Consider the following 12,393-nt stretch of genomic DNA (forward strand, 5'->3'; position numbering starts at 1 on the left):
TCTGGCCAAAATGAGAAATCACTACAAGTAATTTTCTAGCAAAAATGATATTAAATATCTGTCAGAAAAAGATTTAGTGGTTAAACGTTCCTCATTTACACACCGTAATCTATTTCTGTGATCTAAAAGGAAAAATTGTTACAATGTTTAAACTTAAGCTGGCCATACACCATACAATTTTCTTATTCGCTTACCTTTAGATTTACCTTGAACTGTGTAGTACTAGGGCCTGATTGCATACAAATTGAAAGTGTTTAGATTTGACCTCATATTATGGTTTTGGTAAATCTAAAGGAAATCTATATAGACAAAAATTGTATAATGTATGGCCAGCTTTTAGTGCCGCTGCTAAAGAATGTTGTGATACTTAGCAGACTGCCTGTTTCACCCCTCCCCCCCTTTAGGCCCCTTTCACACTGGGGCGGGAGCCGCAGTGGCGGTATAGCGCCGCTAAAAATAGCGTCGCTATACCGTCAGATTTGCCACGGTTTTAAATGGGAAGGAGCAGTATACATGCCGCTCCTTTCACCGCTCCAAAGATGCTGCTGACAGGAGATTTTTTTCTCTGCCAGCGCATCGCCTCAGTGTGAAAGCACTCCGGCTTTCACATTGAGGTTGCTGGGCAGGAGTTTCAGGCGGTATAGCAGCGCTTTTTTTAGCGCTGTACCGCCTGAAAAACTCCTCAGTGTGAAAGGGGTCTTATTTTAACAGCTGTGGCTTCAGCAGAGCAGAGAGAATTCTCTGCATAGAAAGAATCGGGAAATACTTTGTCAAGATCGCAACAGGGGAAAAAAATAAATAAATAAATAAATGTTAAATAACGATTTTTTAACAATTGTGCAGCTCTACTGTCAGCCCCTTCTCATACACTGCTCCTCCTGTGCTCCTCCGCCCCGACAGCCCCCCCTTAATGTGTGACACCTGGGGCAGACCGAACTGATAAAATAAATCAATATCGGTGTATAACACGCAGGCGCTATTTACCCTCTTTTCAGGGGAGAAAAGTGTGTTATACTTGGATAAGTAATACAATAAATATAAATGTAGTACTTTCTACCTTCTAGGTAAGTGCTAGCATAGGATTTTCATTCAATGCAATGGAATGGTTCTAATAGGTGCGACGCAAGTCGCTCCGACTTAGAAAAAGGTTCCTGCACGACTTTGGGGGCGGCTCGGGGCGACCTGCAGTGACTTCAATACAGAAGTCGTTTTGCTGGTCGCCTCTGAAGCCATCCTCAGGACGACTTGCAGAGTCGCTCCCGAAGTCGTGCTGCGGGAGTGTGAACCGGCTCTAAAAGCGTTTAATTCATTTTAAATATTCAAAGCAAACTTTCTCTGTGTGCTTATTGTTGACAAATCACTTTGAAAAACAACCCTAACATCTGGCTGTGGCAATCTTGAGGAAGAGCAAATGATTAATTTACTTCCTGTAATCCAGCTGGCCTCAGCTCAAGCATGCATGCAGGAGTGTGCGCTTAGCTGAGAAAACCTCCCCCTTCTGAAGACTCCTGGGATGGATCACATTATTTGCCTAGACAAGAACCCAGAAACTGAAGAAAAAAAAAAAAAATGTAATTAAAAAAAAAAAAAGAAATCCTATTTTACTAATGCTAGTAGCATATAAATTAAAAATAATCAATTTTGATTGGGAGAGAAGTTAATCAGTTACCAGATTCCTTGTGATGAAAAGTTTGGAGACCCCTGCTCTAGTATATACAGTATGCTCCTAGGGCCGATTCCACCTATCCACCCATTTAAAGGCGGAGTGGAAGCAGCCTATCCTTTTTCTAATCCTCTTTACCACCTTGGGCTCCTCTCGGTCAATATACAAAGTATTGGTTCCACCCTGCTCTGCAATGTTCAAAATATACCTAATTAAGCCTGCAGCGGTGTGTACATGCTCCTTACCTACATACTATACTAAGCTACGCAGCACCACACCTTAAAACCTTCCTTTGTTGAGTTGTCACCAGAAGACTAGAGGGGAAACCTTCCAATGAGGACACTGGTGACCCTGGGACAGACAGAAATGTCCTCATTTTGAAGAGATTGCCACTTACCTACTCTTGTGCCTGTAAGCCAGGACGTAATGGGAAATCTCCCCAACCAGATAAAAAAAAAAAAACCCTGACAGGAGCCCCTTAAGCCAGCATGGATCAAAAGTCCAGTTGAGAAGTTACCCTCGAATTTCGATCCATATGAGGGCAGGCTGGTTGCACATCTGTCAACTGATTTTTTTTCTACCACCCTTTTGTGATTTTCCTGATCAGTGCTGCCGGCTGTATGTGGCAACCCTGATCATTGCATTCTGACAGCGAGGAAGGCTCCCCGCTTTACAATAAACACAGCAGCAAAGATTCCCCCCATCCACCATGAATTTGTGGATGAGGGAACCAGCTGGTTGAAAAAATAAAATTTATGATAAACGCCTTAAAGCGGTAGTTCCGCGGGAAAACGTTTTTTTTTAAAGACGTTTTTGTAAAGCTGATGGTACAACGAAAATTGTACTCACCAGTCTCCTAGTCGCAGCCGCCACCAGGACGATTTCCCCCAAAAGAAGATTTTATAAAATATGATGATGGACATTGCCATCTTAACTGCTGGCACCGTGAATCCCTCCTGTATTATCTTCCGGGATGCGGTGTCTCCTGAGAATACCAGGAGACGCGCCGTGTTTGAAATCTCGCGATATCTCGCGGGTCACGTGACTAGTCACAGCGGGGAGTGTCCTTTTCAGGACGCTGCCGGCTGTTGTCCTAGCAACTATGCAGTGTGACGGCGAGCCGCGCCGTCAACACTGCATAGTTGCTAGGACAACGGCCGGCAGCGTCCTGAAAAGGACACTCCCCGCTGTGACTAGCCAGACTAGTCACGTGACCCGCGTGATTTCAAACACAGCGTGTCTCCTGGGATTCTCAGGACTCGCTCCCAGGAGACATAGCGCTGATCGGGGATTTTTCTAAACCACGCCCACTCCCGCGGGGAAATGTGAGTGACAGCTCACAAAAGGCCCTCATTCCAAGGTAAGGAGGCCTATTAAAAAAATAAAAAAAACGGATAGATACAGTACAATGGCTGCTGGTTTTAAAAAGAAAAACTTGACAATTAGGGTGAACCACCGCTTTAAAAAAAAAAAAAAGTTTTGACTTTTGTTCTGCTTTAAAAGTTGGTACCCTGGCTCAGGAGACAAAGAAAGGGGCTAAATCCGATATAAAAACACTGAATGTGACAGCCTGTGTAAAAAAAAAAAAAAAAAAAAACATTTAAACTGCCCTTACCCGGAAAAGGGTATAACGACATATAGGATACAAACGTTTGTATTGCATGTACAGTACATACATATTACTAAATGCATCCTCCCCAGACACAGTTTTCTTCCCTGCTACGTTCATTCTTCATGATCCCACTGTATGCACAAATAGAAGCACCCTCTTTTGCTTGCTCCAGAGATGAACTATGGCATTTGTCTTGTGTATAGAGCGGCGCACACGACCACAACTAACGTGCACAGATTGTTAAAAAATAAAAATGTGAAGAGAAAAAAAAAAAAATAAAAAAAAAAAAGGGATAAGGATGGAGTGCTCAGAGGACATACAAAATAAAATAAAAAGGGGGAAGCAGAAAAGCACAGCTAGGGAAAAAAAAAAAAAAAATGATGAGAATAGATTACAGAACCATTAGGTAATGGATGTGTATGGATTCTTTGTGGACAAGGATATCATTTAGTGTCACTGTAGGAAAAGAAGTCAGCTTATGTACTGTTAGATGTCTGCAGGGTACAAGCAATAACTAGCGTCCAATGTGCGTTTTCTGAAAGTACAGTCTGTTCATGTATTCTAACACTGCTGCCAAGCAACAGAAAGTTCCGATTATAAAATCACAAAGACAATTCATGTTATTGCCTACTGTACAAATACGCTCATACATAAGAATGTTAATCTTTAATTAACACAGCTCAAAAGTCCTGTCATTTCCAGCATGTTTCAATAACATTCACCATGACGACAGCAGAAAACAGAACGCAGAAGTTGTGCTAGGAAGTGACAAGTTGACATCTGTGACTGGTACAATGAGGACGGTTTCCAGCCTTCATATTGGGATCCTCCTTGGTCATGGGGTACACTGTGTATTAGTGGGGCCCTATTAGGCTGTCAGAGCTCTCACTCCAATAGTTCACAACCACAGAATAAAGGAGTGAGGGATAAGCCAGTTCCCCTGGAGGCTTAAAAAGGAAGATGGCCTATTGCCAGACTACATACTATCATGACATGATTTAACTGTTCCTTCCTAGTACCGTAATAACAAGTATCCTAAATAAAAAAAAAAAAATCAAAGCTCTTCACAAGCTTGATCTAGTTGTATTCCCCTGGAAGCTAATGCAGGGGCACATTTCTCACTCATTACACTAGATGGAATCCAGAGGACTCCCTGCATACATGGAGAAGACAAACACGTCTTATATTCACACATTCCAGTGCTGGCATCAAAAGTGCATTATGTGCTCAGAGCACAGGGTTCAGCCTAAACACCCCAAATGAAAAAAGCCATTGGCCATCTGCTCACATCCTAATCTGATGGAGCCGCATGTACAGCGTGACACATCCTGTGTGCTGTGCTTAGTGTGACATGTGTTTAGTGCAGAGAGGACAGTGACCTGGAATCTGCTCCAGTCACAGCTCTGCAGGAGCACATACATTCCAACACAGGCTCATGCAATGCCAATGTGCAGCCTACTGCAACCCACGCTAACCATTATTGAAGTCTCATCAGTCAAGCTGGTGTCATGTGTACAGGATACAGGGACTGTGTGACACCTTGTACCAGAAGACTGGAGCACAATGTGATGGCATGAGCCACAGAACACCCACACATATCACTTGTTACAAACTGAGAATACTTCAATGTGTACAGGTTAAAGTAAGTGTGTGTGTGTGTGTGTGTGTGTGTGTGTGTGTGTGTGTGTGTGTGTGTGTGTCTCACATATGACACCCCCACATTTCACTTCTTAGAGACTGATGACACCCCCAATATTACTTTGATGTGTACAGAGACACCTTGTATTCCAGTCCTATGAGGGGAGAAGTGTGAAGCACATTAGGAGAGCTCATGATGATGGGACAAGCTGATGACATCCCCATCTATCACACACACTTCACATACCTTCCCTTACCAATAACACCCCACATTATCACCTATGGATGACACCCCCCATATCATCTGCTACATACTGATAACAATGCACACCCCACACTACCTGTGATCTGCTGATCTTACATATAACCAGTTACTGAAGACACCCCATATGTCATTCATCACAGACTGATGGCCCATTTAACCTGCTACATACTGATGACGCCACACATAATGAAACCCTAACTATCACCTGTCACAGACTGATGACACCCCACATTCTGGACGACAGCCTACACATCCCTGGACGACATCCTATTTGTTACTATCACATCCTGATGACACGAGACAATGACACCCCATCTCCCCCGTCACAGATTAATGACACCCCACATATTTCCTGACGACTCGTATCACCTGTCACATATTGATGGCAACCCACATTATGATAGCGTCTCAGACTCATGATGAAAAAAATAAATAACCTGCTAGACACCATAGAAGACAGCCCATGTCACCTGTCAGAGACTGACGACACCCCACATATCTGATGACAGCCCATATGTCAAAGACTGATGACACCCCATATGTTACCTGTCACAGACTGACGACACCCCATGTGTCACCTACAAACGACAGCATAAAAATCACCTGTCACCTACTGACATGACACCTCATGTGACCTGTTACATACAAAGGTCAGCCAAAAAAAAAAATCCACCTGTCACATTTTGATGACACCCATATGTTACCTGTTTGACACTGATCATGCCCCACATTGTGATGACACCCCATGTTATCTGTTTAATACTGATGACACCCCACATTGTGATGACTTCCCATATATCACCTGCCACATTGTGATGACACACCATAGATCACCTGCCACATTGTGATGACACCCCATGTCACTTTCTGATGACACCCCATATATCACCTGCCACATTGTGATGACACCCCATGTTATCTGTTTGACACTGATGCCACCCCAAATTGTGATGACACCCCATAGATCACCTGCCACATTGTGATGACACCCCATGTCACATTATGATGACACCCCCACATATGTCCTGAGCGATGCTCCTCTTACCTCCTTGATCTTGTCCCTCTTTTCCTTGACCTCAGGATCGGTGGGTTCTCCCCCCTGTACCCCGATGGGCTCTTTGAAGGGTCTAGGTGGTGGCAGTCTCCCCCCGGTAGTGAGGCGTCCCTGGGCCAGTATGTTGTCCTTGTCCCGTTGGATGTCCTCTTGGATGTCCTCGAGTGGTCGGTTGAGGGTATCCTTGGCCTCCCGTAGTGCCCTCTCATGTTCCTCCCTGATCCGGGCAAGGCGCCCCCCGCTCTCCTCGTCCTGTAGGGTACTGAATCTCTGCAGAGAGGCAGGAGGGGATTGCTGCTGAAACAAGACTCCGCTCAGCAGCTTGGGGGAGTCGGGCAGGAAGAAGATGGCCCCGAAGCAGAGGGTGATGAAGCCGCTGAAAACCAGCAATAAGACGAACTTCTCGGTGAGTCGGAACCCGGAGAGCTTCCTCCCCGCGGGGCCCAGCCAATGCAGCCCGGACACTCCACCTCCTGGGGTAGAAGCACCGGGCCCGCCCCCCGCTCCGCTACCCGACCCCAGCGGGGCCACACTGAACGGCAACAGGCTGCCCACCGGCATGACTACACGAGGCACTGCCTCCCCCTTCTGGTCACTACAAAGTTTTGTGAGAGGCGCGCACACCACACGGAGGGCACACTACCGACCGGCCGGCCGCCTCACACACAGAGCAGCGTGTTGGTGGGCGCTCCGCTCCGTCCCCAGTCTGCCTTCACTTCCCGGGCCGTTTGTCAGAGTTTATTGAAGGGGAGGAGCGAGGGAAGTGTGGGAATCCTTTCCTAATAACAAGGGGGAGGTTGTCCCACTCACTCCCCCAACCCCCGGGGCGGGGAACACTTGACAGGTGACCGCACTCCTTATACACATGTACGCCGTCCTCCTCCTGCCTCTACTCGGCACTCACTGAGCCCCGGGGCAGTACAACACACAGGCAGCCATTGGACCCGCCCGCTACCACACGGAACCGCCCACCTCTCTTATCTATTGGCCACGGGACAACAAGCGCACGACTTCGTGATTGGCTGCTCTGACGGGTCGCTTTATTGTAGCAGAAATCACAACATTCCCCTGTGATGGAACTCTTCTCACATAGGATTCCGCGCAACGTGCCTGCCTCTGCTTTCTTCTTCTTAGTATTCTCTAACGGCAGCCCTGAGAAGCTGGCATGAGCGGCCAACTCCGTGAGTGTAGTTCTGGCACGCCAATCACAGACGACGTTTTATCATTATACGTTGTACAGGGGAATGAGGGGCGTGTCCGGGGCGGGGCTTATCCTCGTGTGTGATTAGGTGGTGTAGAGTACAGTATCGGCTGTGGTGTATGTATCGGATTGCTCTGTTTCTGAGGTGTTCTTCTCTATTCACGGCACGTTTCTGGTGTGGAGGAGACCTGAATAAAGAAACGCAAAGAACACCTATGTAGTATATCTCTGTCATTGTGTTTAACCCCTTCCCTGCACCCACATTGATGTACCATGGAGAGCAGGGCTGTGTCCATGCAGGGCACTGCAGCAACACGGACTGTAAGAACTGAAGACATGCATGGAACACCTATATATCCCCCAGCAGGGCTTCTGACTGTCTGTAAAAGTATGGACAGTTTGTAGAAAACTGATGTAAGGTGGCACTCTGGGGGTTCTGCTGTAAGAGGGCACTTTATGGGTACTATTGTAGGGTGGCACTGTAAGGGTTCTGGTGTATGGTTGGATTCTGGGGGCTTTTTGACACCCTAGGCAAAACCTTATTTTGCCACCACCCATGACTCCACCCCCTTTGCCCTGCCCATGTATACCCCACCTTTTTAATGAATCGTCCATCAAATGCAACTTCACAAGCATCCATCAATGCAACCTCACAAGCGTCCTTCAATGCAACCTCACAAGCATCCATCAATGCAACCTCACAAGTGTCTATCAATGCAGCCTACCAGCGACCATCAAATGCAACTTCACCAGCAGCCATCAAATGCAGCCTCACCAGCGGACATCAACACAGTTCTCTGCCACCGCTGCGCTTATGACACTATGTGCGAATTGAGTGGCGGCTGCCTGCTGATGCTGAGACTGCTTGCTGCCGAGAGAAGAGAGTAGGAACACCAGTGGCAGGGCGCCCTAGGCGGCTGCCTAGTGGTAGCACCGGCCCTGACTCTAGGTACACTGATGTAAGGAGGCACTCTGGGGGGCTCTGATGTAAGGGGACACTTTAGATGCTCTGGTATAAGGGGGCACTCTGGGGTCACTGATGTAATGGCACACTGATGTAAGGGGGCACTTTATAGGCCCTGATGTAAGGGAGCACTCTAAGGGCTATGATGTAGGGGAAACTCTGGGGGCTCTGATGTAAGGGGGCATTTTGGGGTCACTGATGTAAAGGGGCACTGATTTAACGGGGCACTCTGGAGGCACTGATGTAATTGGGCACTCTGGGAATACTGATGTAAGGGGGCACTTTGTGGGGCTCTAATGTAAGGGGGGGCACTCTGGAGGCCCTGATGTAAGGGGACACTCTGAAGACACTGATGTAAGGGGGCATACTGAAGACACTGATGTAAGGGTGCACTCTGGAGACACCGATGTAAGGGGGCACTCTGTGGGCTCTGATGTAAGAGGACTCTCTGGAAGGTACTGATGTAAGGGTGCACTCTGGAGACACCGATGTAAGGGGGCACTCTGTGGGCTCTGATGTAAGAGGACTCTCTGGAAGGTGCTGATGTAAGGGGGGACACTGATGTAAGGTGGCACTCTGGGGACACTGATGTAAGGGGGAACTCTGGAGACACTGATGTAAGGGGGCACTCTGGAAGGGACTGATGTAAGGGGGCACTTTGGGGACACTGATGTAAGGGGGCACTCTGGAGACACTGATGTACGGGGGCACTCTGGGGGCTCTGATGTAAGAGGACACTCTGGAAGGTACTGATGTAAGGGGGCACTCTGATATAAGGGGGTGAATGAATAAACTACAAGTCCCATCTGTCACCTGCTTTTATACAGTAGTCTATTGCAGGGGTCAAGTTCTGGGGAAAAAGTATGAGAACTCCCACAAAAAAAATAAAAAAATTATATACTCATATGCATAATTTCTAAACCGCATGTTCTTTCTAAATCCTGCGATAACTCGCGGCAGACCTCCGCAATGTCTCCTGGGAACAATGACAAAAGCTCCCAGGAGACATTGCGGCATTGAGGAAGTGACAGAATACTCGCACACTACCTGATGAATCCATATACAGGAAGCGGCCAGTAACATAAAGGATTACTAAGGCTCGCCTGCCCCTGACAGTGACTCGAGCTGGGCATCGCCGCTTAGTGAAGGATTGGCTCGGGCGGCTCGGCTTCTCTCGTCTGCTCTAGTCCTGCAAAGGGAACTGCGTTCCTGCTGTGAAAAAAGTGCAGGGACTCCGTTCCCGCAGGACTTGAGCCCTGGTCCATTGTCACTTTCTCCAACTTTCTTCCTGAAAGCCCATATGGAGGTACAAGCGGAAATCTGAAGGAAGTTTCTACAGAAGCCTAATGTTCCACCCGCGATCCACTGATCATGGGTTCAATGCTTTGCAGGTTCCTGTGGAGAAAAATAATAAATGCACCAGTTTTTTCCTGCAATAAAATTCCTGCAATTCCAATTCCTGTAAACCGCTGGATGTTCTTTTCTTTTTGTTTCTTACCTGCAAGGTAATGTCATAATGTGCTAATATGAATTTCACACTAGCACTTTAGACCCTTTTCACACTGAGGAGTTTTTCAGGCGGTACAGCGCTAAAAATAGCGCTGCTATACCGCCTGAAAAACTCCTTCAGCCTAGGTTCACACTGCTGCGAATTCAAAATCGCGGTAAAATGCGCGATTTTACCGCGATTTCGCGGCCGCGATTTCGGCCGCAATTTAATGTAAATCGCGGCCCGAAATCGCAAAAAGTAGTACAGGAACTACTTTTTGAAATCGCAGATGCAGCGTCGCACTGATTAGGACAGTGCCATTGCCGGCAAATGCCGCCGATTTGAGATGCGATTTGACATGTCAAATCGCATCTCAAATCGTTCCAAATCGTACCCAGTGTGAACCAGGGCTCACTGCCTACTCAATTTTTAGCGGCGCTATACCACCACTGTGGCTCCCGCTCCAATGTGAAAGGGGCCTTATGGTAAACTTACCTTAAAGCGAAGCTCTTCCAGTGCCGAGATGTCACAGCTGCAAGGCGCTCCCATCTTCACCCATCTTGTTGGTTTGTGGACTCCAGCTCTGAGACTGGCCACAATGACATCACTGTTCATGGCACAAGGCTCTGAAGGAACAGCACAGGTGCAAGCTTCAGTGATGGCTGCGTGTACAGTAAATATCTCCTAAACAGTGTCCGTTTAGGAGATATTTACACTACCTATAGGTAAGCCTTATTATAGGTTTACTTATATGTAACATTTAGTGATGGAAGTTTACTTCCACTTTAAAGGTGAATTTAGCCTTTACTTTAAATATCTATTGTCTTAGCTCAACCACTTTGGCTCTCACACCTGTTCACCCCTTATGGACCAGAGCAATTTTCACATTTCTGCTATGAGCCTGTTTATTCGGCAATCATTTTGTCATTACTTACATAAGAATGTAATACATACAGTGGATTGAAAAAGTATTCATACCCCTTGACATTTCCCACATTTACGCCACGCCGCCGTAACTTAGGAGGCAAGTGCTTTGTGAATACAGCACTTGCCTCTCTGACTTACGGCGGCGTAGCGTAAATACGATACGCTACGCCGCCTGAAAGATGCGCCGCCGTACCTGAATCTGGCTATACAAGTGCAAAGTGCACTTGATATTGCACTACAAGTGCACTTGGAAGTGCAGTCGCTGTAGATCCGAGGGGGACATGCAAGGAAAATAAAAAACATCATGGAAGCTTGCACATGATTGGATGATAAAATCAGAAGAGCTTCCCCTCATTTCAGATCTTCCCTTCAGATTTACAGCGACTGCACTTCCAAGTGCACTTTCAGTGCACTTTTCACTTGTAGTTTGCACTTGTAGTGCAAAGTGGATTTGCCTTTTGTAAATAACCCCCATGGTTAGGGTGTATTTTACTAACTTTCAGAGCTGTAAATAAAAAAAAAAGTAAAAAAAAGAAAATGTGAAAAAAAATTCCAGCTACCCAAGGTGAAAATTTTGAAGAAAGGCCCGGTAAGGAAAAGATTAAGCTGTCAATTGGTAAATTTCACTTTTAAAATTCAGGAGCAATTTTGCTTTGAGCTATGAAGTTAGATAAGACTTACTAAAAAAAAAAAAAAGCTGTCATTATATGATTGAAAGCACTGTATATGTGAAAATGATTCTCTGCCTCTAAGTATTTTTCTCCTCTGACAATCTGGTTAATATTTTCACCAGTTGATTAGTGAAAATGTATTCATATGAAAGTCCACTATAGTTTAAAGTTTCATTTTGTCGGCTTGTGTTTCAACTTGAAATATTTAAAAAGCATATTGTTTGAGTCTGTTTTATAGAATATTGAGTTTAAAAGGGAGTTTGGACTTTTTAAATGCCTTTTAAAAATATATTTCCGTACCTGGAAAAATGGTCTGGTGTGCATTGTGAGCGTATTTATTCTTTTTTCACCAACCATTCTGTTGCTTAATCTAGAAAGCCATACTAAAAGCATAGAGAGGTTTCCGATATGGATGAGGTGTCATTCAGCATTTCATTTGCTCCTGGATTTTGGCAGGAGTCCTGCGTACTGCAAATCCTTGCTCTAATGGCTCAGCACTTGGACACTAATGAGCCATAGAAAACACTTGATTTCATGCATGAAAGATTCAGTGCTAACTGTTGCCATTTATCTATGCAACTCCAAATATATACTTTCAGATTTGAATCTGATTGGTGACATGGAAAAATAATGACATTGCCTGTTAACCACTTAAGCCCCGGACCAATATGCAGCCTAAAGACCCAAGGTGTTTTTACAGTTCAGGACTGCGTCGCTTTAACAGACAATTGCGCGGTCGTGCGACGTGGCTCCCAAACAAAATTGGCGTCCTTTTTTCCCCACAAATAGAGCTTTCTTTTGGTGGTATTTGATCACATCTGCGGTTTTTAGTTTTTGCGCTATAAACAAAAATAGAGCGACAATTTTGAAAAAAAAGCAATATTTTTTACTTTTTGCTGTAATAAATAT

General features: G+C 45.8%; 1 protein-coding gene across 1 annotated transcript in view; it reads right to left on the minus strand.

Annotated features, from left to right (window-relative positions):
* MAN1A1 (mannosidase alpha class 1A member 1) overlaps positions 1 to 7,146 on the minus strand; it is a 243,787-nt gene extending 236,641 nt beyond the window's left edge. Inside the window, exon 1 of the mRNA XM_040350323.1 lies at positions 6,224 to 7,146. Coding sequence (XP_040206257.1) covers positions 6,224 to 6,793 — 570 coding nt within the window. The 5' untranslated portion in view covers positions 6,794 to 7,146. The remainder of the gene's footprint in view (positions 1 to 6,223) is intronic.
* Between the last annotated feature and the right edge of the window lie 5,247 nt (positions 7,147 to 12,393).

This window comes from Rana temporaria, chromosome 4 (genome assembly GCF_905171775.1).
Source record: "Rana temporaria chromosome 4, aRanTem1.1, whole genome shotgun sequence".
NCBI classification, from domain to species: Eukaryota; Metazoa; Chordata; class Amphibia; order Anura; family Ranidae; genus Rana; species Rana temporaria.